At 57.5% G+C, this 22,819-nt stretch overlaps 1 protein-coding gene across 1 annotated transcript; it reads left to right on the top strand.

Annotated features, from left to right (window-relative positions):
- The first annotated feature begins 800 nt into the window (after nt 1-800).
- CCDC102A (coiled-coil domain containing 102A) lies at nt 801-21,776 on the top strand. Its single transcript, XM_060000845.1, has 9 exons — nt 801-880; nt 8,450-9,200; nt 11,383-11,609; nt 13,237-13,345; nt 15,623-15,739; nt 16,090-16,299; nt 17,745-17,915; nt 18,812-18,915; nt 21,162-21,776. Exons 2-9 carry the CDS (start codon nt 8,610-8,612, stop codon nt 21,289-21,291), a joined length of 1,659 nt encoding a protein of 552 aa, XP_059856828.1. The 5' UTR covers nt 801-880; nt 8,450-8,609; the 3' UTR covers nt 21,292-21,776.
- Nucleotides 21,777-22,819: the final 1,043 nt, after the last annotated feature.

Here is a 22,819-nt window from a genome sequence, read left to right as displayed (position 1 = left end):
TCACCTCAGTGGCCTTCCAGCGGACAGGATGTGGTAAGAACAGGGCCGCCAGGCGCCCGCCTCCCCATCTCGCCAAAACCGAAAACACTCACTCGCAAGGGAGGAAGTCCCAAAGTGGCAGGGCGCACGCAAGGGCCCCAGAAGGTAATTGCCCGGGACCACCCCGTCAGCTGCGGCCCTACCCTTCGCAGGAAGTACCCTGGCACATCAGAGAAAACCTCCGCCCGGCGGGCCAAGTGCCCCATCACACTTCTCAACACGCTCGAGGTTACTCTGGCCAACCCTTCTGTTGTACAAAGGGAAAACTGAGGCCCGATGAGGGGCAGGGACTTGCTCCTCCACGTCCACTCGGTGGCAGAGCTGGCACTGGGAAGAATGCAGGTAACAAAAGTGAACACTTGGTAAACACGCTCCACGTGCTGAGCCCGGGACAGCCGGTGCCCACTTCAGCTGCTGGGCGCCTAGTATGTCACTGGCGCAAGGAGAAACCTGAGGCGGGAAAGCCGAGCCCCGCGGGCGCCCCCAGACCATGCCTTCCTTCCCCCCTACTCTCGGCCCCCATGCTGGGGTGGGGCCTATGTCGGGGTCCGGCACGCTCTGTGCTGATCCCGCCGGCTCGGCCCGCGCCCCTCGCCCCAAAGTTAGGTTTGGGTCCCCCACCCCACCAACTAGGACGGCCAGGGTCAGAGCCAGTCCGCAACCCGCCGGGGCCCCACCGCCCCCGCCCCGCCGACTCCTCTCCCTCCCCTCCCCCCGGGAGGGAGGAGGAGACTCCGCGGCCCTCCCTCGGCCCTCCCGGCGGCGGCCGCAGCAAGCCCCGTGCCCGCTCCGCCCATCCGCGGCGGGTCGGACGTCCGGAGCCCGCGGGTCCCCGGCCGAGGTGAGCGGGGCCGCCAATGCAGGAGACCGAAAGCCACTGCGTCCTGGGAACTCCCTCCAGGCCGCGAACTTTCCGCGGGAGGGAAGGGGTTAAGTTGGGGGCGTGTTGGAGTAGAGGAGAGAAGCTGGGGCTCTCGCATCCGCAGCAACCCCCAGACTCGGAGCAGAACTTCCTAGCCCCCTCCCCGGGTTCCCCCACCTCCTGGGGCCCGGGCCTCGGGAGTGAAGGGGCTGCGGGAGTTGGGGGTAAGGCAGGGCCGCCCTCGGAATGCACTGGGCCGGGGCCGGACGGGAGGGGGGCGCCAGCGGGCGGGGGCGGAATTTGGAACTCTCCCGGGGGACCCAACGTGGTCACCATGGCGAGTGCGGGATGGACGGGCGGCGCGGTCCAATCGGAGCGCGGCGCCACTGCCCCAGGCCTGCGGCGGCTGCCAATAAGGGACCGCGTGGTGGGGTGGGCGGGACCGCGTCTCGAGGGGCCGGGAGACCCTCCTCCCTTAGCCCGCCGCTCGGGTGAGCTGGGAGGCTGGGGAGGGGGCAAGGAAGAGAGGTCTAAGGCGGCTCGCGGTCGTGGGAGGGCAGAAGGGGAATTTCTGGAAGGAGTAGGGGCAGGTGGAACGACGGCTCAGTGCTAGGAGAAGGGAGTGGGCCTCGGTTGACCCACCGTTCTGATTGTACGAACGACTGGTGTCCGGCAAGCCCGTTCCCCATCCGGGGCTTCACTTTTTCTGTCTTAAGTGTCGGTTATGTAGGGCTGTTGTGGAGCTTGGATTAGTTCGTATTGGCGCAGATTTTTCCCACTTGTTGGACAAAGCTTTTAGGTATCTTGTTAGTGCCTCTCCCCATCCTACAAGTAAGGAAACAGCCTCAGAGAGGGCACGGACTTGCAGATAGCACACAGCATAACAGAGGCAGAGATGAGACTCGTGGGAAGTCTGCTGTACAAGAGTGAATAGTTCAAGGAGTTGCTCAGAGGCCCGGGGCAGGGGTCCGCCCCCATGAAAGGCTCCCATCCTCTGCCAGCTATGTTTGGCCACTTGGCCTGATGACTGAGGACCCCACTGTGTAGGTGGTCCCAGGGGCATCTTGCTCCTCAGGTGATCACGACCCAAGAGGGGAGGCATCCCGTCCCAGCATTCTAGCACCCCACCCCCAGCCCTACTTTGCTGCTGGTCCTCTATGTGGATGTGGACCAGTAGCTGTACCTCTGGGTCTCAGTTGGCCCATTTATAAAGAAGGGAGTTCTGATCGGTGATTTAGGATATCTGTGGCTCCTCGATATGAGATGAGGGTACCTGGGAACAGGCCAGGGGTGGCCACCCCCTCGGGCTCCGTTTCAACCTGCAGGCTCCCTCCCTCCTTCTCAGTCCTCTCCTGGAGGTCCAGTGACTGGAGCGTGGGCAGCAGGTCAGAGGGACAGGCGCCCACAGTTTGTGGGCTGACCAGCCTTGGACCCTGCACTTATCCAATCAGGCCGTCCTTTGTGGTTTCCTGCCGGGCTCTGCTCCCTGCCCACAGCCAGGCCTGTGGCCACGTGCCAGCCCTAGAGCCCCACCTGAAAGGTTCTGGGAAAACATAGAGGGTTTCTGAGCTAGAGGGAAGAGTAGGGCCACCAGGCGCACCGGCCCCAATCCCCTAAACTGAGCCCCATCTAGACCTCAGCATTGCTTACTCTTCTCACTAGATATGAGTCATCTAAACATGCTAAGGACGAAACACAAAGTTGTCCCCCTGTGAGTCAGGCTTCCTCAGATAAGATGCCTGATCCTTGACCTGGCCATGAGATGACCTCTCACTGTGACCTTGGCCTCAGACAGACTCTGACACCTAGCTGGCTCAGAGCCTGGCCACAAAGTGACTCCTGATCCTTAGGATGGCTCAACCCTCCCAGGTTATAGGCAACCCTTAACTGTTCATTTTCCATCCATCAACCTGGGAAGCATTTATGCAGCATCTGGGCCCTGTGCTGACAGCCAGCGAGACCAAGATGCCCTTGTGGACTTCACAGTGTGGCAATTGCTGAAGAACAGGGAGGTGCCAGTGCTTTGGGAGCACTAACATACTCTGTGTACAAGGTCAGGGAAGGCTACCCAGAGGAGACGTATCCCAAAGTAGGTCTTAAAGGATGCATAGGCGTTTGCTGCTGGAGAAAGAAAGGAGAAACAAACGTTCCAAACAGGTCCATGAGCAGCAGGAACCACTGGTTACTTTGTGTAGACAGGGCTGGTGAGGGCCTAGCCTGAGGCAAATATCAGATCAAAACATTATGGTTTCTGTCCTATGAGTGGCCAGCCGCTGCCTGGAGCAGTGAGGATGGCTGCAGGGATGGGGTTCAGGGGCTCTGAGTCCCACGTGACCCCGCTGCCCAGCTCGGGGGATGTGAAGTCATGGTTCAGCCTTCTGCTCTCCACCCCACCAGTCAACTTGGAGTAAATCTTGTATGCAGGGCCTGTCCCTAGTGGCTCTGGGTGGCGCAAATGTCCTACCTGGGTTGGGGGAAGCCTGGACTGCAAGAAGAGAGAGGGCAGCTGGCCAGGTCTGGCTGCGGAAGGTTATGGGGCTCTGCCCCCGGGCAGAGAGTGAGGCTGGGGGGGCCAAGGTGTTTCCTGGAGGTGGTAGAACTGCGCTTGAAGCGTGGGTGGGTTTAGAGGCTGAGGGGGGCATCCCAAGTGGGGGAACAGCCTGGGCACAAACCCTGAGGATTCAAGCAGGAATAGACCCGTCTGGCTGGTGGGAGGCAAGAGAGGGGAGGGTGGGTGGGAAAGGCTCTCTGGGCCTGTGGAGGCTGGTCCCTCCTCCACCTAATCCTTGGGAGGTGGTGACACCCTGCAGAAATCAGGAGGCCACCCCACACATATCTGCACAACCCTGGGGAAGAAGGAGCTGAGCCTGGTGGGGTAGGGCAGCTGGAGCCTGTCTCTACAACCGCAAGCTGAACCTCTGTGTGGCATCAGCTCTCGGTGAGCGTGTACGTTACCAGGGCTTGGGCTGTGTGTGTGTCCGTCCATGTCCCCAAGGCTGTGTTATGTGAGTGGGGTGGGGGTAGGGGTGAGGGGAGGCGTTGCTGGGCAGAGTCTAGCTGCCCTTGAGTGTGTGTGCAGGGTTCCTGGTGTGCTGGGGAGTAGACTTCTCCAGAAAACCGACCTTGGGCTCCCACCCCTGTGCCTTTACATGTGCGCGCACACACACCCTTCAGGGGACCCTGGGCCTGCAGGAGGGAAGGTGGGAGGGCTGTTCAGAGCCCCTCTGTCCCCACTGCTCCCCGCCACCAGCCCCCGGGAGGGGCCGGGCCAGGCTCCTGGGGAGGGGAACAGGAGCTGAGTCTGGAGCCCACCCCTGCCTTTAGTGTGGGCGCCTGGAAGCCATTAGGGGCCGGGGTGGCGCCTGCCCTGCCCCTGCGCAACAGGCTTGGGATTCCTGGAAGGACTGGGCCACCCCTCCCTGCCAAGCCCCGTGCCAGGCCTGGCAGCTCCCAGAGTGTCAGAGAGAATGTGGCAGTGCCCCCCCGCCCCCGCTACCCTCTCAGTTTAGGGGCTGCAGGACGGGCCCAGCAGACAGGGGCCCGGCCCCGAGCACCCCCTCCTCACCACCCCCCGTCCCCCATTCCCAGCACAGCTCTGGTGGGGCTGCCTGGGCTGCCTGCCGGGCTGGCACTCGGGTTTCCTGCCTCCTTCCCCTACCCCGTAGGCTCTCACATTGTTTTTCTTTTCCAAGAGCTTCTCCATGTGGAGCTGGGCCAGGAAAATGGGGCGAGGAGGAGTGTGCATGTCCGTGTATGTGTTCGTGTGTATGTGCTTGTCTTAGGGGTGAATATGTATCTTTGCATGTCCCTGTGTATCCATCTTTGTGGGCATGTATATGTCTTCAGGGGTGTCTGTAACTCTGTATCTACAAGGGAGCGTCTCTCTGTGCATACATACAGTTGTGTGTGCATACGGGGCCATTTCTGAGTGTGTGTGTGTCTGCCCGTGTCTCTGTGTCTATATTTACATGTATGGGATTGCTTGTGTGTCTGCAGATGTGTGTCTGGGTGTGCACATGTCTGTGAATGCACGTGGAATCTAGGCCAGCCACCTCATTGCACAGTTGGAGAGAGTGAGTCACAGTGGGCACTCAGCCTTCCAGGGATCCCGTGGGGAGTCAGGGGTGTACAGGGACCTGGAACCTAGGTCTGTATGGCTGTGTCTGTGTACATAACTTTGTGCAGTTGTTACTGGGGTTGATACATGCATGTTTGTGTGTCTGGAACTATGGGTGGTGACAAGGCATCACCAGTTACTCATATGTCCCAAACTTGGATGATGAAAATGCAAATTCCCAGCCCCACACCTACTGAACATGATTCTCTGGGGGGTGAGGCCCAGGAACTGCATTTTAAGCAAGTGTCCAGGTGAATCTGAAAGACTCCTTGATCTAGAAGCGCTGGCCTCCCTCACCTCTCACCCCAGTTCTACAGGCGGAGAAACTGAGGCCCAGTACATGGGGCAGTGGTTTACATGAGGTTGGTGAGAGAGCTGGGCCCAGAACTGGTGCCTGGTGAAGGCAGACAGTAAACAAACAGCAAATGCACTAGAGAAATGTAGTAGGATCACTGATCAATGCTGAGGAACTATGACACTGATGGTCATGAATTGAAACTGACACTGGTCCACACAGTGGTGTAAAACCTGCGATGCCTGGTTATAGGGGTGAGGGCAGGAGCAGGCAGAGCGGTGGAGGCGACCAGGGTTGGCGTTGCCTGAGAGACAAGAACAGGTGAGACAGCTGGGGCACTCAGGGCATTTGTGAGGACGAGGTTGCGACCGTGGCACGTAGCAAGGAGAGAAGGGACAGGGTGGGCAGTGGGGACAGTGAACAGGCGGGGCGATCAGTAGGCTGTAGCTCCTTTGGAGACTGAAGAATTTTTGGTGTTGGATCCCTAGAGGGAGTGAGCTTGGAACTGACTCTTGAGAGAGGTCACAGCTATTGGTAATGACAAAGGTTGTGGCCACTGGCATGATCAGGTTTGTGTTTTAATTTTTTTAATATAAATTTATTTATTTATTTTTGGCTGCGTTGGGTCTTCGTTGCTGCACAGGCTTCTCATTGCAGACTGCTTCCCATTGCAGTCTCTTGTCGCGGAGCACGGGCTCTAGGTGCGCAGGCTTCAGTAGTTGCGGCACGTGGGCTCAGTAGTTGTGGCTCACGGGCTCTAGAGCAGAGGTTCAGTAGTTGTGGCGCACGGGCTTAGTTGCTCCGCGGCATGTGGGATCTTCCCGGACCAGGGCTCGAACCCGTGTCCCCTGCATTGGCAGCGGATTCTTAACCAGTGCGCCACCAGAGAAGTCCCAGGTTTGTGTTTTTAAAAACTCACTCTGGCTGCTGCTCTTGAGAATGGATTTGAAGGAGGCAAAAGGGGGCAGGGGGATGGGGCAGGGAGGGCGGTGGCTGCAGTCTCCCAGGTGGGAGATGATGGTGGTGGCCTTGACAGGTTAGTGGCTGAGGAGGAAGAAGGTGGATAGATCCACGTGATGTGTGGCAGACAGACTGACATGACTTGGAGGTGGGGAGAAAGCAGATTCCAGGATGTTCCCACAGCGTGAAGGAGTAAGGAAATGCTCTTCTCCCAGAGGGGACATCCAGAAGGAGGATCCAGTAGTGGGGAGAGTGGAGACGGTGAATCCCATCCGACCAAGCTGAGTCTGAGTTGTCTGAGGGACATGCTGGTGGTTTGGGCGATTCTGGAGGGCAGCCTGGGGTGGAGAGAGAGATTCAGGGTTATTGAGGACATGGCGAGATGGCTCAGGCAGGGGCAGCCAGAGAGGAGAAGGGGGCAAGGACTGGATGACACCAGCACTCCAGGGAAGGTGATGGGGAACAGCTGGAGAAGAGGAGGAAAACCCGGAGAACACCCTGGGAGAGAGCGATGCAAGAAGGGAGGGATGGAAGGTGCCCAGAGCTAGAGAGGGCACACCTGGGAGGGCTAGGATGTGCCCAGTGGGTAGGGCAGGGGAGCCGGAAGCCAGCCTGGCAAGGCCTGAGGAGAGAGAGAGAGGGAGGTGGACAGGGTGGAGACAGCAAGTGTGGACCCCTCTGGATGGGCCTTGAAAGGGAGGAGACAGAGAAGTGAGGTGAGAGTGTCAGGAGAGACTTTAGCAGGTGGGGAAGGCCCCCTGGAGAGGCATCATTGGCAGGGGTGGGAGAAGCTGGATGTGGGAGGACTTTGACCCAAGGAGGGAGAGCCCCTCTGTCCTCTTAGGGGCAGAGAGGAGGGGGCCGTGGGGCTTGGGGCAGGACAGGGAGGGAGTGCCAGCCTGACAGCTTCTCTTTTCACTGCAAACTCTGACATTAGATCACCTGCCAAGAGTGAGGGGCTTAGAGCCCAGAGGAGGGTGAAGAGGTGACACAGAGCGTTGGCCAGACAGTGTTGGGACACTGTTCCGGATTGCTGAGAGCCCCACCAGCAGTGCCCTGGTGGGTCCCGGAAAAAAGGAAGAGATGGCAATCAGGGCAGGGCCTTAGGGGCCGGGGTGAGGATCTGTGGGACAGGCCCAGCTGGATGGGGAAGGAAGTACGAGATGCCCCGAGGGGCTGCTCCTGGGGGTCAGCACAGAGCTACATGGAGGGAGAGTGTGGCAGGTTGGGGATAGAGAGGGGCATGTGTCTCACTTATTTTAAAGGGGACGTGGCCCGTGAACAGCAGAGCTCAGCGGCAGGCATGGGGGGCACCTCACCACACCGCACCGCCACCACCTAGACACCGGCTTATTTCTATCGTACGACCAGAGCGTGCAGGTGTTCACCAGACCTGCCCCAGTGTTTGCATTTGGACTTCTGGGTGCTGTATCTGGATTAACTCCAGGGCTTAACTTTGCTGAGCCTCCCTTTCCTCTTCAGTAAATGTCTATAATTTCCCCCAAGTCTGTTGAGAGGATAGTTCACATAGCCATGGTGCCTGGGCCTCCATAAATGTCACTGTCATTGTCATCAGTGCTGGGACAAAGACCAGGAGGCAGCCCCTGCCCTCAGCAAACTCACAGCCTGGGGTCAGGATGGGGAGCACACAGGGACACAGATAAGTGGTACAGTGAGATTGGCTAGTGGAGACATGGGCTGGGGCTGACCACCTGGCCTGAGGGGGTCCGGGAAAACTTCTTGAAGAAGGTGATATCTCAGATAAGTTTTAAGGATGAGACGCGTTAGCCCAGTGCAGGAAGAGGCTGGGAGGGGACTCCTGGCGGCAGGGCCAGCATGGAAGCATGCAGCATTCCGGGTGGAGAGAGAATAGTATACGCCATTCGCTGTGTGAGATGGGACCTGAAGGTCAGGGACAGCAGATCAAGGTTTCAGATCAGCTGCAGCTGCTGCAGGGTGAAGGGACTCAAGGGGGGAGTCTGGAGGCCAGTGAGGAAGCGGTTGCAGGCCCTTGCTCACCATTCCAGCCTCACTGGGGCTTCTGGAGGTGACCATTTTCAGTCCTCCCACCTTTGCCCATGCTGTTCCCTCTGCCGGTTACTCCCTTCCCATGGCTGAGCTTAAGGATATGGGCGGATGGTAGCCACCTCCTAATAATGGTTGTGTTCTCCCACAGGTTGGAGGAGGCATCCCCCGCCCCGTGGCCGGGAGAGCAGCGGGTAGCAGTGGCCATCATGCACAGTGGTATCGCGTACGTCGCGCGCGCCCCGCGCCGCCTCTGAGTCTGGGAGTTCCAGCCCAGGGCCCGAGAGCCTGCTCGCCCCCGCGGCCACACCATGAGCCACGGGCCGAGCCCCCGGCTGGCCGAGTCCCCGCAGCTGTCCAAAGGCAGCCTCCTGACCATCTTGGGCAGCCCGTCGCCCGAGCGCATGGGGCCGGCCGACTCGCTGCCGCCCACGCCGCCGAGCGGCACGCCCTCGCCCGGTCCGCCTCCTGCTCTGCCGCTGCCGCCAGCGCCCGCGCTGCTGGCCGACGGGGACTGGGAGAGCCGTGAGGAGCTGCGGCTGCGGGAGTTGGAGGAGGCGCGCGCGCGGGCGGCGCAGATGGAGAAGACCATGCGCTGGTGGTCGGACTGCACGGCCAACTGGCGCGAGAAATGGAGCAAGGTGCGCGCCGAGCGCAACCGCGCGCGCGAGGAGGTGCGCCAGCTGCGCCAGCGTCTCGACGCGCTCACCAAGGAGCTGGCGGGCGCGCGGCGCGAGCGCCAGGAGGCGCAGGGCGAGTGCGAGGCGCGGGGCCGCGAACTGGCGCGGCTGCGGGGCGCCCGGGGGGTCATGGACAGGACGCCTGACGGTCCCGAGACCGAGCCAGAGAGGGAGCAGGAGCCAGTGCGCGACGTCGGGTCGGAGAGACCCACGGGCAGCCAGGTGCGCGGCGGGGGGGGCGGGGCTGCCCCAAGTGCGCGGCGGGGGGGCGGGGCTGCTGGGCGGGGCCTTCGCGCTGGATTTTAGAAGTGGGAGGGGCTGATTGACTCGGGCAGAAGAGGTGGCCGCCTGGCTTAGAAAGAGGGGTAGTAAGGGCCGGGCCCGCAGGGAGGTTTCACTCCTTCAGGGGGTCAGGCTCTGCACTGCAGGGCCCCAGGTTACCTCCCTTCCAGAGACCGCCCGCAGGGCAGAGAGTCCCCAGTTCTCGTGGTCCCTCCACTCCCACACCTGAGTAGTCAACAGAACCAAGAAATCATCCTCTTTGAGCAGGAGCAGGTTCTAAGCACTTACCTGGAAGACATCCATTAGTAGCAGAGCTGAATCCATTCATTCGTTCGATTTGAATTTAGGGGAAGGGGGAGACATTTATAAGAGGTGTCAATCAAAGCTGAGGGGTGGGGGGTTATCCGGGCAGTGGGAGCACAGAGGAGGTCCCAGATCCAGGCTTTGAGGAGGGGGCTGCACAGAAGCTTTTCTGGAAGCAGTCCATTTAAGCTGAGACTAGGAGGATGCGGAGGAATTGGCTGTGAAAAGTGCAGGAATGCATTCCAGGTGATGGAAATTCTGTGCAAAAACCTAGAGGCTGAGAGTGCCTGGTGAGTTTGGGAAATGGCATCCACGGTTCGATGGGCACCTCCACAGGGTGCTAGGCTGTGCACGTGCATCGTCTGCTTAATTCTCAGAGCAACCCCAGGAAGTATTTCCTTTACCAACGAGAACACTGAGGCGTTGAGAAGTTAAGTACCAATGGCTCCCAGCTGGTGACTAGAGTCACTGGGAGTTGCCCCCAAGTGAACTCCAGAGCCCATGGTGATAGTAATCAGTACATCTGGAATATTAATGGTGTGTGTGGAGGGCAGCCTCCCCTGAACCAGCAGGCCTGTCACCAGAAGGCCATCTAGGGATAGAGTCCAGCCTCAGGTTGCTCCCAGCTCCGTCCCCAGGCAGGCCAGCTCCTCTAGCTAAGATTCTTGGTTGCCCCCTTTCCTCTCCTGCCTGTGGGCTAGAGTGGGCACTGCTGCCTCCTGGTGGCTGAAGCCCCTCTTCCCCAGGCCTGCATGGTGTTTGCAGTTGGGGTTCATTGCTTTTCTTCGGGGCAGGGAATGAGAGCCCCTGTATACCAGCCAGCCTCACGGCACTATTCCTGTTCTCTCCTTCTTCTGGTTATGAGTCACAGTCGACGGGGTGGCAGGTACCAGCGGTGGGAGCTCTGGAGTTGCAGTCTGAGTTTGCTCTCCAGCCCAGCCCTGTCCTCTGTGACCCACAGCAAGTCCCTTCTTCCCTCCTTGTTTCCTCATTTGTGAATTGGAGCTTTGGACCAGGTGGCATCAGAGGCCCCCACCCAGACAGTCTGAGATACAAGAGGAGTAGAATCTCACTCCTCAGGGGGGCCTCAGGGCCACTGTCCCAGTCTAGATAGGGAAACCAAGGGCCAGTCAGGGAAGGGGCTGGCCCAGACTCATCTGGAAAGGCTGTGGGAAAAGCCAGGCTGTAACAGAGGCCATGGGCGTCTTGGGTCTGTAGTCAGAGGCAGGCCAGGGGGCAGACAAGGGCAGAGGGGAAGGGGAGCCTGGCAGGGAGGAAGAGGCCTCAGAGTTGAGTTAATAATCCCTCGCTGCTTCCTATCTGGGAGCTGGTTCCGCTCGCAGAGGCCACCCACCTTCCTATACATCTTTTGCCGCTTCACTTATCGTGTTGCAGGTGTTTGCACCTGAAAAACGGGATCTTCGAGTGGGAATTCCTTTTGAGGGAATCTAGTCTTTATTCGTTGTAGGAATCCCTGCTTCTACATACCTTCACACCAGTGTCCCACCAAATGTTTGCATACTTCCACTGACAGGGAGCTTACCACCTATTCTGGGGACTCTTCCAGGATTCAGGGAACCTTAGTGGCTGACTCTGTGTGCACTTTTAGGCAGTGCAGGGAGAGGGTGTGTCCCTCCCTCTCCAGGGGTGGAGAAGCAGGCAGCAGAAGAGGAAACTGGGATCCAGAAGCACTGTGTGACTTGCCCAAGGTTACCCACCAAGCTGATGCCAGACCCTGGGCCTAGGAGAGGCCACGATGAAGGCCAAGAGGGTGAGCACTCAGCGACCACTGACCCCGCCTCCACCTTGGACCCCACAGGAGCTGGAGGTGGTGGAGGGCCTGCTGAAGAGCAGACCAGAGGAGCCCGAGGGCTGCTGGGAGGCACACAGCGTAGGGGCCGGGGCCTCACGGGGCAGCTCGGGCCGCCAGGAGCGTAGCCGACTGCCCTGGGAGGACACCGCCACCATCGAGGAGGATGCCTCCAAGTTGACTGCCCTGCGGCTACGGCTGGATGAGTCCCAGAAGGTGCTGCTCAAGGAGCGAGAGTAAGTCCCGGGAGGCAGGCAGGGGCCGGGGGCCGGGCCAGGCCACTCCAGGGCGTCCTCAGAATCACAGAGTGAAAATCCGTGTCTCAGAAGGTGAGATTCACTGAAGCGGAATGGTCCTGTTTCAGTCTTGGGACTTTAGAACAGTGGTGCTCTGCCCAAGGACACAGTGTGAGGGTTTTTTTTATTATTATTATTATTAATTCAAATAATACGTGTTGGGCATCGGGGTCAGGCTCTGCTCAGCGGTGAGGATACAGCCATCAGTAAGACCAGAAGTCCCTGCCTTCATGGGGGGAGGGTGCCGTGGGCAAAAATAAAAGCAGGGAAGAAGGGATAGGGAGATTGGGGGGTTGCAGCTGGGAATTTGGCTTTGGACGTGTTGAGTTTGAGATGGCACGGAGGCAGTTGGGGACATGAATGCATCTGGAGTTTGTGAGACGGGTCTGGGCTGGAGGTAAAAACGCAAGAGTCATTGGCCAGTAGATGATACTGAAAGCCGTGAGCTGGGGTGAGAGTGGATAGGGAGGTGGCCAGAGGATGGGGCCCTGAAGCTGACCAAGTTTAGAAGAGGGCAACAGCAAAGGAGACAGGAGAAGAGAGCCAGTGGGGGGCAGAGAAAGCAGGAGAAACTGTGTCACGGAGGAGGGAGTGATCAGCTAGTCAAGTAGGAAGAGGACTGAGCACTGACCAGTGGATTTAGGACGTGGAGGTCACCAGTTACCTTGATCGGGGCACAAGCCCGATTATGATGAATATTTTGTAACACCCTCTTTTCTGTCCAGAAACTAAACACAAAGATAGTTTAACTTAATTACACACAGAAGTCTTTTAAAAATCAACATAATGCCCTTGTGAAGATAGAGGCAGAGATAAGCCAGGGAACACCAGAAATTGTCAGCAAACCACCAGAAGCCAGGGGAGAGGCATAGAACAGATTTCCCCTCACACCCCTCACGTGGAACCAACCCTGCCAACACCTTGGTCTTAGATTGGAGCCTCCAGAACTATGAGACAATACCTTTCTTTTAAAGCAAAACAAACAAAAATCAACCTATTGTACAAACTGAAATGTAAAGAAATACTAGACTTCCAGAACGGGAGACCAGCACGGTGTGGGGTTGGTCGTAAAGCACTGTGTGCTGGGGCCAGATACCACGCTTGTTACCCACAGCGCCTCCTTCATGTTCAGGACAGAGTGCAGGGTGGGGGTCACGAGAACACATGGGACTGCCACCCAGTGCTGATGACAAGACGGGACCCATCCTTCAGAGAGTCACTGGACAGTGTTTCCCAGCTTTTCCAACTGCAAAGCTGTGTGTTCAAACCAAGCCTACATAAAACAGATAGGAAGAAATGGGGGTCTCATTTGGCACATGAGCCCAGGACCCAGTGCCCTGGAGGCCTGGTCACTCCACACTGGGAGCTGGGCACCTGTAGCTGTGCAGAGGGTGGAGCTCCAGAAGAAATGCAAACAGGGTGCCTGCCGCAGAGTGGGGCGCCAGGGCCTTGAATGCAGAGGCAAGCACTTTGGACATGGGATTGACAGGTGCAGACTACATAGGAGGACTCAGCGGAGGGCCCCAGTGGACTCACCCCCATTTATCCCTCCCTCTCCCCTCCCCAGGGATAAAATGGCACTGAGCAGGAACATTGAGAAGCTGGAGGGGGAGCTCAGCCAGTGGAAGATCAAGTATGAGGAGCTGAGCAAGACCAAGCAGGAGATGCTCAAGCAAGTGAGTCCTGGAGACCACAGGGGCTTCCTGGAGGAAGCAGTGCTGCACTGTTGAATTTCAGCAGAGGGAATGGAAGAAAGAAGGGCATTCATTCATTCACTGTCAAGCACCAGCCATGTGCCATGCAGTGTTCTGAGTACTGGGGCAGGCAATGTCCTTACCTTTAGGAGCTCACCTTAGGGGGGGCCGTGGTGAGGGAGACCAACAGTAAGCAGGTAGATAAGTTCAGAAGGTGTGAAAGAGTCAAAACACAATCAGAGAAATGAGGTGGTGGGTCATTGAAAGAAAGGCTTCTCCAAGAGGGTGACATTTGAGGCAAGAGCTAACGTGATTAGAAGAAGCCACCCTTGAGAGGAGATAGGGGCAAAGTTCCTGGCAGAAGGTACAGCAAATGCAAAGGTCCTGAGGCCAGAACAAGCCTAGTGTGTTCAGGAAATAGAGGCCAGTGTGGCTGGAGGATAGTACCTGAGAGATGAGATTGCAAGGGGAGCTAAATCCCATAGGCCTTGTAGACCAAGATGAAGGGGAGGAGTCTGGACGTTCGCTGGGCACATAGTGGGTGCAAAATCTCGCTGGAGCCTCACAGCAGTCAAGACATCTGGGTCCTGATGTCCCCATCTTACAAATGAGGAAATTGAAGCTCCAGCTGGCAGAGAGGGGATTCCACCACTGCATTCTGGGGACTCAGGGCAGGCAGGGGTCAGGCTGGGCTTCCCTTACTGCTTCCTGTGCAGGCCCTGATGGCCACCAGGGGGCGCAGCCACCCACGGAAAGCTGGGCTGGATCCCTACTTTTCCAGAAGGCGTGAGGTTCACAGACCTCAGAGCCTGAAACTGTCCTGGAAAACCTGTCTTTAAGTAGAATCTCTTTAAGGAATCTCCTAAAATAGAGCTTCCCAGACGTCACCCTCATCCTCCTGAGTCAGCATCTTTGGGGGTTGGGTCCAAGAATCTGTCTTTTTAATCTTTTCAAATTGTGTAATCTTTTGAAGAAAAGTGAGTAAGACAACCGTGCAGATTTACAGATACATAATTATAAAGATTCTCATTTGTATCAGGCTCTCTTCCCTCAACATTCCATGTTTAAGGCTCATCCATGCCGTTGCAAAGAGCATTCATCTGGCAGTTTTCCCTGCTAGACAACAGTGAATCTGCACTATTTTAAAAGCACCCCAGGTGCTTCTCATGTGACCAACCCCACACCCACAGGCAGACCCGGATTCAGATCCACTGGGTGCGTTCAGCCTGTGTTCACTGCCCTGGGCCCAGGCCATACAGGGATACGAAGGCGGGCAGACAGACACGCTGTCTGTCCTCCCAAGCTCACATTCTTGGGGGGACAGGCGTGTGTGTGGAGAAGTACCCCTTCTAGGCAGGGAGGACAGGAGAGGCCTCCCTGAGGAGGGAGCATTTAGGCCAAGACCTGAGAATGAGAAAAGTCAGCCCTTCAAGATACCTCTGAACGGGGGCACCAGGCAGAGGGAACCACACGTGTGAAGCCTGCAGTGGACAGGAACTTGTGTATTTGAGGACTAGGGAGGAGGCCGAGGTGCCCAGAGCACAGAGAGCTCAAGGGAGAGAGGTGGGAGATGCGGTTGAGGGGAGACAGGTAGGGGTCCAATCGTGCAGGGCTTTACGGGACCATAGGGAGGGGTCAGTTTTTATCTTTTTTTAAAAATTTTTATTATTTATTTATTTATTTTGGCTGCATTGGGTCTTCGTTGCTGCGCACGGGCTTTCTCTAGTTGTGGTGAGTGGGGGCTACTCTTCGTTGCGGTGCACGGGCTTCTCATTGCAGTGGTTTCTCTTGTTGCAGAGCGCGGTCTCTAGGTGCACGGGCTTCAGTAGTTGTGGCTGGCGGGCTCTAGAGCGCAGGCTCAGTAGTTGTGGCACGTGGGTTAAGTAGTTGCGGCATGTGGGATCTTCCTGGACCGGGGCACGAACCCGCGTCCCCTGCATCGTCAGGCGGACTCTCAACCACTGCACCACCAGGGAAGCCCGGTTTATCTTTTTTCAAAGCTCCTCCTGGGCTGTTGTGGTGGAAAATGGGTTGACTGGGGAGATGAGGGGCAAGAGTGGACACTGGGAGGCTAGATGGTAATGAGATAAGAGGTGAGAGATGTTAGAAGAGGAAGAAGTGGTCAAATTTGGAGTCTCTTCTAGTTACCCGGTGGCCCATTTGGGCACCACCTCAGGCTCCTTGCTGAGCCTTTATGACCAGTGCCCACCCACCAGGGCTGGTGGTCCTCACCTCACCAGGCTGTGCTGTGTCATGCAGCTCAGCATCCTGAAGGAGGCCCACCAGGACGAGCTGGGCCGCATGTCCGAAGACCTGGAGGACGAGCTGGGTGCACGCTCCAGCATGGACAGGAAGATGGCGGAGCTGAGGGGCGAGGTGAGGCCACTGGGAGCGCCTGGGGCTCGGGGGACCAGGGGCCCTGCCACCATCAGTCATTCACGAAGAAGAGGGCAGGAACCAGGCCTGTACACTAAGGGGGAACCAGCCACACCCCGAGGGTGCTCCAGTCTGCAGGGGGTGGGCCTCTCTCCCACACAGAGACTAGAAGCGCCCTCACATCCTGCACACCGTGAAATAAGCCCGGGTTAATTATAGCCGCTGCAACTGGACCTGCTTCCTGGAGCCAAAAAAACGGCTGCAGGAGGAGGTGGGGAGGGGGAGCCTCCAGCTCTGGCCCTCCGCACCCCCTCCCTGTGGACCCCTCCCCCTGTCCTGCCCTGTTGCAGATGGAGCGGCTGCAGGCGGAGAACGCAGCCGAGTGGGGTCGCCGTGAGCGGCTGGAGACAGAGAAGCTGGGCCTAGAGCGTGAGAACAAGAAGCTGCGGGCACAGGTCGGGGACCTGGAGGAGGCTCTGGCCCGGCGGCGGCGGCAGACAGCCAGTGCGCTGGACTGCGACCTGCGGGCCAGCCAGGCCGCGCTCTTCGAGAAGAACAAGGTGGGGCAGTGGGTGGGGCAGTGGGTGGCGCGGCCAGGGCTGGGGCAGAGGGCCTCCTGGGTGTCCAGCTCCACCCCGCAGGGGGCCAGGGACCGTTGAAGTAACAACTACGGACAGAGGTCGTAGTCGCCACAGCCGCGGCTCCTGCCGGGCGCCTGCTGTGGGCCAGGCTAAGTGATATCATAGTAGCTGCATTTATGGGGCACCACTGTGGGCCAGGCCCTGTGCCGGTGTTTTTTGTCCATGATATCACTTAATCCTCTCAACAGCCCTTTTATTAACCCAACAAATGTTTACTGAGCACCGTGTGTAAGCCTTGTTCTAGGTGCTGGGGACACAGCAGTGAACGGACAGGAGGGACGTGGCCTCCCCTCGTGGAGCTGGTGGCTCAGGGCGATGCGGGTGTTTTTCCCTCCCTTACACACTCACGCTGGTCACACAGCTCCGTGGCTGGGCAGGAAGAGGGAAGAGGGAATACCAGGGGACCTGGCTTAGGCCCAGGTCATGGGGAGACTTCCCTGAGGCAGTGACGTTTGAGCCCAGGTCTCAAGCGAAAGCAGGTGTTGACTGGTAGTGAACTGATTCCGGGAGAGGATTCGGAAATACTGTGAATGAACATCCCATGGCGACAGGGACATGGAACTTTGGAGGAGCAGGGTGGCCGGTGTGCCTGGAGGGCGGTGGGCAAGAAGGACGTGGTAGGTGAGGCAGGAGCTCAGGGCCACCTTTGAAGAGTAAGAGGTAGGTGCAAGCAGGTTGTGGTTCTCAGCGCTCACTGGCTGCTGTGTGGAAGGCGGATAGGAAGGCAAGCTGGTGGGGAGTCTGTCGCCGTTTCCCGGGGCAGCGGGAGATGATGGCGGCCAGGACCAGGCTCAGGTTGGTGGAGATGGAACAAAGAGGATGGATTCAAGAGACCTTTAGGTAGTTCCTGTCCCCATTTCATGGATGCGAAAACTGAGGCTCAGAGAAATCACAGAGCTCAGGGGTGGGCAGCTCCTCTCCTGGCTGCTCATCCCCTTCCCAGCAACTCTGGCTTCTGATCTCTTTTCTTCCGACACCCACTCCCCATCTTAGCTCATCTCCAGACCCAGGGCTTTAATGCCATTTACACACCAAAGAATCCCGACTTCACCCCTCCCCAGAAAACATGACTCAGCTCAAGTAGGCTGCTGGACACCTCCATGTCATGTCCCGCCGGCGCCCCAGAGTTACATGTCCAGAGTGGAGCCACCAGTTCCACCCACCTCTTCCCTCATTGCCCCGCATGCCTTCTCACCTCACTAGATGGCACCTGTAGCCTCCAGCTGCTCAGCCAGCTCTAGTACTGGTATTTTAGTCAGCAGGTGGAGAGATTCCGGGCAAGAGAGACTCCGGCACCCCTAGAACTGCCTGACCTCATGGAACTCCCTCGCACGAGCCCTCCCCCAATCTCTGCTCCCCTGCAGGAGCTGGCAGACCTGAAGCATGTGCACAGCAAGCTCAAGAAGCAATTCCAGGAGAAGGTGGCGGAGCTGGCACACGCCAGCCGGCGGGTGGAGCAGCACGAGGCAGAGGTGAAGAAGCTGCGGCTGCGGGTGGAGGAGCTCAAGAAGGAGCTGGCCCAGGCTGAGGACGAGGTGAACGCCTGCTGGGGCCCAAAGCACAGCCTGCAGACCTCAGCTGGGGGAGGTGGGAGTGGGGCTGCAGGGCCTTCCCATGTCGGTCCGTGCTGGGTCCCCTGGCACAAGCCTGACTCTCAAGAGGGACCCAGGATAGAGCAGGTGGGTGGGTGACAGATGGTGTGTGGGTAGGAGCATGGGAAGAAAAATGGACAGACAAGGTGGATAAGTGGTTGAATAGATTAATGGATGGATGAGTGGGTGGATATGGAGTTGGTTAAATAGAAGGACAGAAGGATAACTCCATGGATGGATGAACAGATGGATGAGGAAATAGGTGGGCAGATGGATGGGAGAGGGAGAGAGGATAGATGGATGAGATGTAACAGCAGATGTCTGATGGGTGATTGGTTGGATGGATGGATATATGGAAAGATGGATGACTGAGTGGATAGTGGAAAGATGGACAGACAGCTGACTGGGTCAGTGGGTGGAAGAATGAATGAAGAGGGAAAGAAGGACAGAAGGATGGAAGGACACAAGGGTAGGGTGAATGGGTGTCTGAAGAGATTAACGAACGGTGAGTGGTGGGTACGTCCATGAGCAGAAGGATATTCCCATGGATGAATGATCAGATGGACAGGTTCATAGGGTAGGTAGGTTGATGGGTGGGTCAGTAGCTTGGGGCGTTAGAGGATGGGGAGGTTTGGAAGGGAGGGGCAACAGGAAAGAAGAGAAGTGAAAGGGATGTTTCCCTGGAGGAGGTAGGCCTCAAAGGAGCGACAGGAATTGCTCTTGGGGAAGGTCATTCCCACAGAGGAACAGCAGGAGTGGCTGGTCCCAAGCAGATGGCGGGGCAGAGGCTGGCGCAGCCCTGGGTGACTCCCACGCTCTTGGCCCTGCTCACCCCCCAGTTGGACGAGGCCCACAACCAGGCACGTAAGCTGCAGCGGTCACTGGACGAGCAGACGGAGCAAAGCGAGAACCTGCAAGTGCAGCTGGAGCACGTGCAGTCCAGGTGGGCCCAGCGTGCAGCCCCTCCGGGGGAGGACTCCTGGCTGGGGCTCAGAAACAGGGCAGAAGCGCTTCCAGCCGAGGGAAGCCAAGGGTCAGGGGTCAGGGTTGGAGCCCTGAGTGGGGCTAGTGGGGAAGACAGAGAAGGAAGAGATCTGGACGTCCTGGGGCCAGAATCCTGTCCCCTCCAGGCAGGAAGGGCCAGGGCCAGGAAACCGGGGAAGGGAGTGCAGGAAGTAAGACCAGCTGGGAGCCTTGGAATTGTGTCGTGTGTCCAGAGGATAGGAGGGGCGGCCAAAGAGGTCAGGCCCAACGTGGGGCAGCAGGGAGGGACAGTGGGTCTGGGGAGTCTTTGATAAGAAGAATGAGCAGGCTGGGGTGATCCTGAAGGACTGGAGGGCAGGGAACCACGGAGGAGCCCCGGCCTTGATGGTAGCCCCGACCTCCTCATCTGTAGACAGGACCCATCAGCCTCAGTGAGGGAGGACCAGAAGGTCTGGGGGACCCACCCAGCACACTCTGCATCCCTCTGCTGCCTCCCTCTCCATCACAACACCCTGTGAATGGCTCTCTTCCCCGACTCCCCTCAGAGACATGAGATGACAGATAATATCTAGTCCAAGCCCCTCCCCATTTCAGAAGCCCCCACCTGAGACTGAGTCTTCCTGTGCCGCGCCTGGGGCAGGCCCGTACCTGCGTCCTCTTATTTCATGGAATAGACAGAGCCCAGGCTCTGCAGCAGGCTGCCTGGGTGGTTGGGAATTCTGGCTCTGCACTTAGTAGCCGTGTCATTTGGGGCCACTTACTTGACCTCTCTTGGTCAGTTTGCTCATCTGTAAAATGGGGCTGATAACAGTTTTTATTACCTCTTGGTTGTGGGAATTAAATGAGCTGATCTATGCTTATAAAAGTACCTGGCACATAATAGATGCTAAATATTAGTGGAGCTTTTGTATTTGGGTCAGATATTGTGCTGTAAGAATCATGCTCCTATGAGAGAAGGAAAGGGAGAGATTTTTTTTCCTAGGGGGCTGGCAGACGAGGAAACTAAGGCACGAGAGGGTAAGTCCTTCCACAGCTACACAGCTAGTGGGTGGTCAGGCCAGATCACCGCCCCCCGCCATCTGCCGCCTGAGCCCTCATTTGCAGAGCATGTACTGTGTGTGCTGAGTTTCTGTGGCTTAGAGTACAAGCTGTGGGAGGCAGACCTGTCAGCTGTGTGACCTGGCCAGCCGAGCCTCAGTTTCCCCAGCTGCCCGGTATGCTGCCTGTAAAGTGTTGTTCAGGGGCCCAGGCATGAGCCCAAGTCAGGCTCAGTGTCTGGCCAGCTCTGCCCCGCCCCCCCCCCCCCCGCCCCCCCAACCCCGGCCCCACCCAGCACACACCCCTCCAAAGGCCGCCTAGCCTCAGGGCTCTCCCGCAGTCTCGGCCACGTTCTCTGGGAGCCATAAACTCCCAGAGTGGGCAGGCAGGCTCTGCCCAGCCTCTCAAGTGCTTCCATCGGGGAGGGCGGGGCTGCCCGGGACCGCTGCCTCATTTTATTTCCCAACTTTTCGTGCTTTAATGTTCCGGGGACAGCTCACTAAATCACAGTGCAGTAATGGAGGCCCCCGCCTGTGCCCCTCCCTGCCGTGTTAATAATTCATGCCTTCCAGTAAGATGCAGCCTGGGCGGCTACTCCGCTGGGGGTGGGGGGCAGGGGAGCCAAGGGAAAGGGGGGATGGGCATTTCCGCCACCAGCTCCTCTTAGAGGGAAGTTTGCCTGGTAAATTTTGGCTTTAGGAATTTTACTGTGGGGAAGAGCTAGGGTGGAGCGCTTTCTCACTGACATTGAGGATGTGGGGGACTCAGAACCCACACCCCCAAACTCTCTCCCTGTGGGCTCTGGAGCCTGGCTTGGGTTTGAATCCCAGCAGCCTGACCTTGAGCCGCGGCTTCGCCTCTCTGAGCCCCTGGCCCACTCCATAGCCAGCCATCCAGCTCAGAGCCCAGCACCTCTCACTGCTGTCTGTGGGACTTCGGGCACATTACTCAACTGCTTTGTGCCTCAGTTTCCTTGTCTGTAAAATGGGGGTGACAGAAGCACCTCCCTCATTTCAGGGGCTTCCGGGAGGATGAAGTGAGGTGAGGTAATGTTTGTAAAAGGCCCAGTCTGGTGCCTGGCAGCAGGGAAGCGCAAGGGGCGGCTTAGCTGCTGTAGCACCAGCTGATCAGGCTCATCCCTGACCCGCCTGTCACCCCACCCCGCAGGCTCCGAAGGCAGCAGCAGAACGCCCCCCTCTTTGGAAAGATCCGCAGCGCTCGCTTTGGCGCCGAGGAGGCGGGGGACGGAGCCAGCGACCTGGACGAGGATGAGGACCTGCAGATCCAGGTGGCCTAGAGCTCCCAGGGCTGGGCAGGACTGGCCAGCAGCCCGGGCCCCCGGGTGCCCAGGCTGACCCGCCACTTGAACTGATGCAGCTACCTGTGCTCGCTCTGGGAGCAGACCATGGTCCCTGCCACAGATGACTTCCTTCTCTCCCACAGTGGGCATCGGTGGTCCCACCTTACCTACACTCTGTGAAAGGGAAGCCATGGCCTATGTTTTATATATATATATATATTATATATATATATATGTGTGTGTGTGTGTATATATATATATATATATGCCTGGGGTCCTTGGACCCATTTGGTTTTATAGACACAGGACCACTCTGAGGCCCACTCTAGGTGCCGCCCCCCCACGACCTTCTTGCAGGGGGAGCGGGTGTCAAAGGAGGGCTGTTGGGGCCTCCACCCAGGCTGCCTCTCTGGGCCCTAGGGGTTGGGCGGGGGCTGTGGCTGTTCATAGTACAATGTGATAAACCCAGTCTTTTGTAATAAATGGAGTTCAGGTTCTCGGGCTGGAGTCCTGAGAGTGTGGCAGATGTGGGCACGCAGTGTGGGGGACAGACAGGATCAGCCTACCCCTGGCACCGAACCTGAGCTCAGGAATATTGATATTAAGTCACTTGAGTGACTTAATAAATGAATGAACGTGAGAAAGAATGAATGAATGAACACTGGAACTGCTGAATGGTCTGGAATCCAGCTCCTCTGAGGGGAAGGAAAAGGGATGGCGCATGTCAGATCTGGAGGAGACTTCAGTTCTGGCACCGGATGAATTCAAATCTCTGCTCTGCCTCTTACTGGCTGTGCAACCTTGGGGAAGTTAATTGCCCTCTCTGAGCCTTGGTTTCTCCATCTATAAATTAGATGTCTCATAGAGCCATCAGGAGAATTCGGTGAGTTCATCTGGAGCTCAGTAAAGGTTAGTTATAATTGAAATACTTGAAGGTATGCCCTGGAGAGGGGGGCTTTGCCAGCTGGGTTCTGCCGTAAGGGATGAAGTTCAGACAACTGACTGGTGTGTGCTTACCCAGAGGTAGGTATGAACACAACAAATAATCCTTTTATCATTCCCCTAGTCCTGCTCTAGGTAGTGAAATTATGGGTAATCTTATTTTTGATACTTAATTTCTAAACCTTCTATAACCAGCCAATTTATATTAAATCTGGTGGAAAAGGTTACTAAAAACACAGTAGCATATATTTTTGAATCTTCACAAGTTGAGGTGGCATTTGAGACACCTGCCCTTGATGGGAGTTTTACATGAATTCTTGGCACCAGGGCCTGCTTTCTGCAGGAGGGGGCCCTCTCAGAACTGTTCTAGCATGCGGGCCGTGGCGAGTTCCCTGTGTTCAGAGGTGAGTACGGAGAGGCTGGGCTTGGATCAGGGGCCTGGCACCAAAGAGGAGTTAAATTCAATTGATAGAAAAAAAAAATTCAATTGATAGAAGGGCTCCCTGCCCCGGAGTGGGCAGCTGCACTAAAGGACTTCTCTCTTGTTGTGGCCCAGTCTGAGGGACCCCTGGGGCCATGGTGC

The sequence above is a fragment of the Delphinus delphis genome, chromosome 20 (assembly GCF_949987515.2).
Source record: "Delphinus delphis chromosome 20, mDelDel1.2, whole genome shotgun sequence".
NCBI lineage: Eukaryota > Metazoa > Chordata > Mammalia > Artiodactyla > Delphinidae > Delphinus > Delphinus delphis.
The sequence above is the reverse complement of the archived record's forward strand: the minus strand, read 5'-3'. Positions and strand labels throughout refer to the sequence as shown.

Bases quoted from the DNA above. Each gene is read 5' to 3' on its own strand.
- CCDC102A (XM_060000845.1), top strand. From the start codon at position 8,610: ATGAGCCACGGGCCGAGCCCCCGGCTGGCCGAGTCCCCGCAGCTGTCC. The intron at 13,346-15,622 runs GTGAGTCCTGGA...TGTGTCATGCAG, and splicing joins AGCAGGAGATGCTCAAGCAA to CTCAGCATCCTGAAGGAGGC. The intron at 15,740-16,089 runs GTGAGGCCACTG...GCCCTGTTGCAG, and splicing joins TGGCGGAGCTGAGGGGCGAG to ATGGAGCGGCTGCAGGCGGA.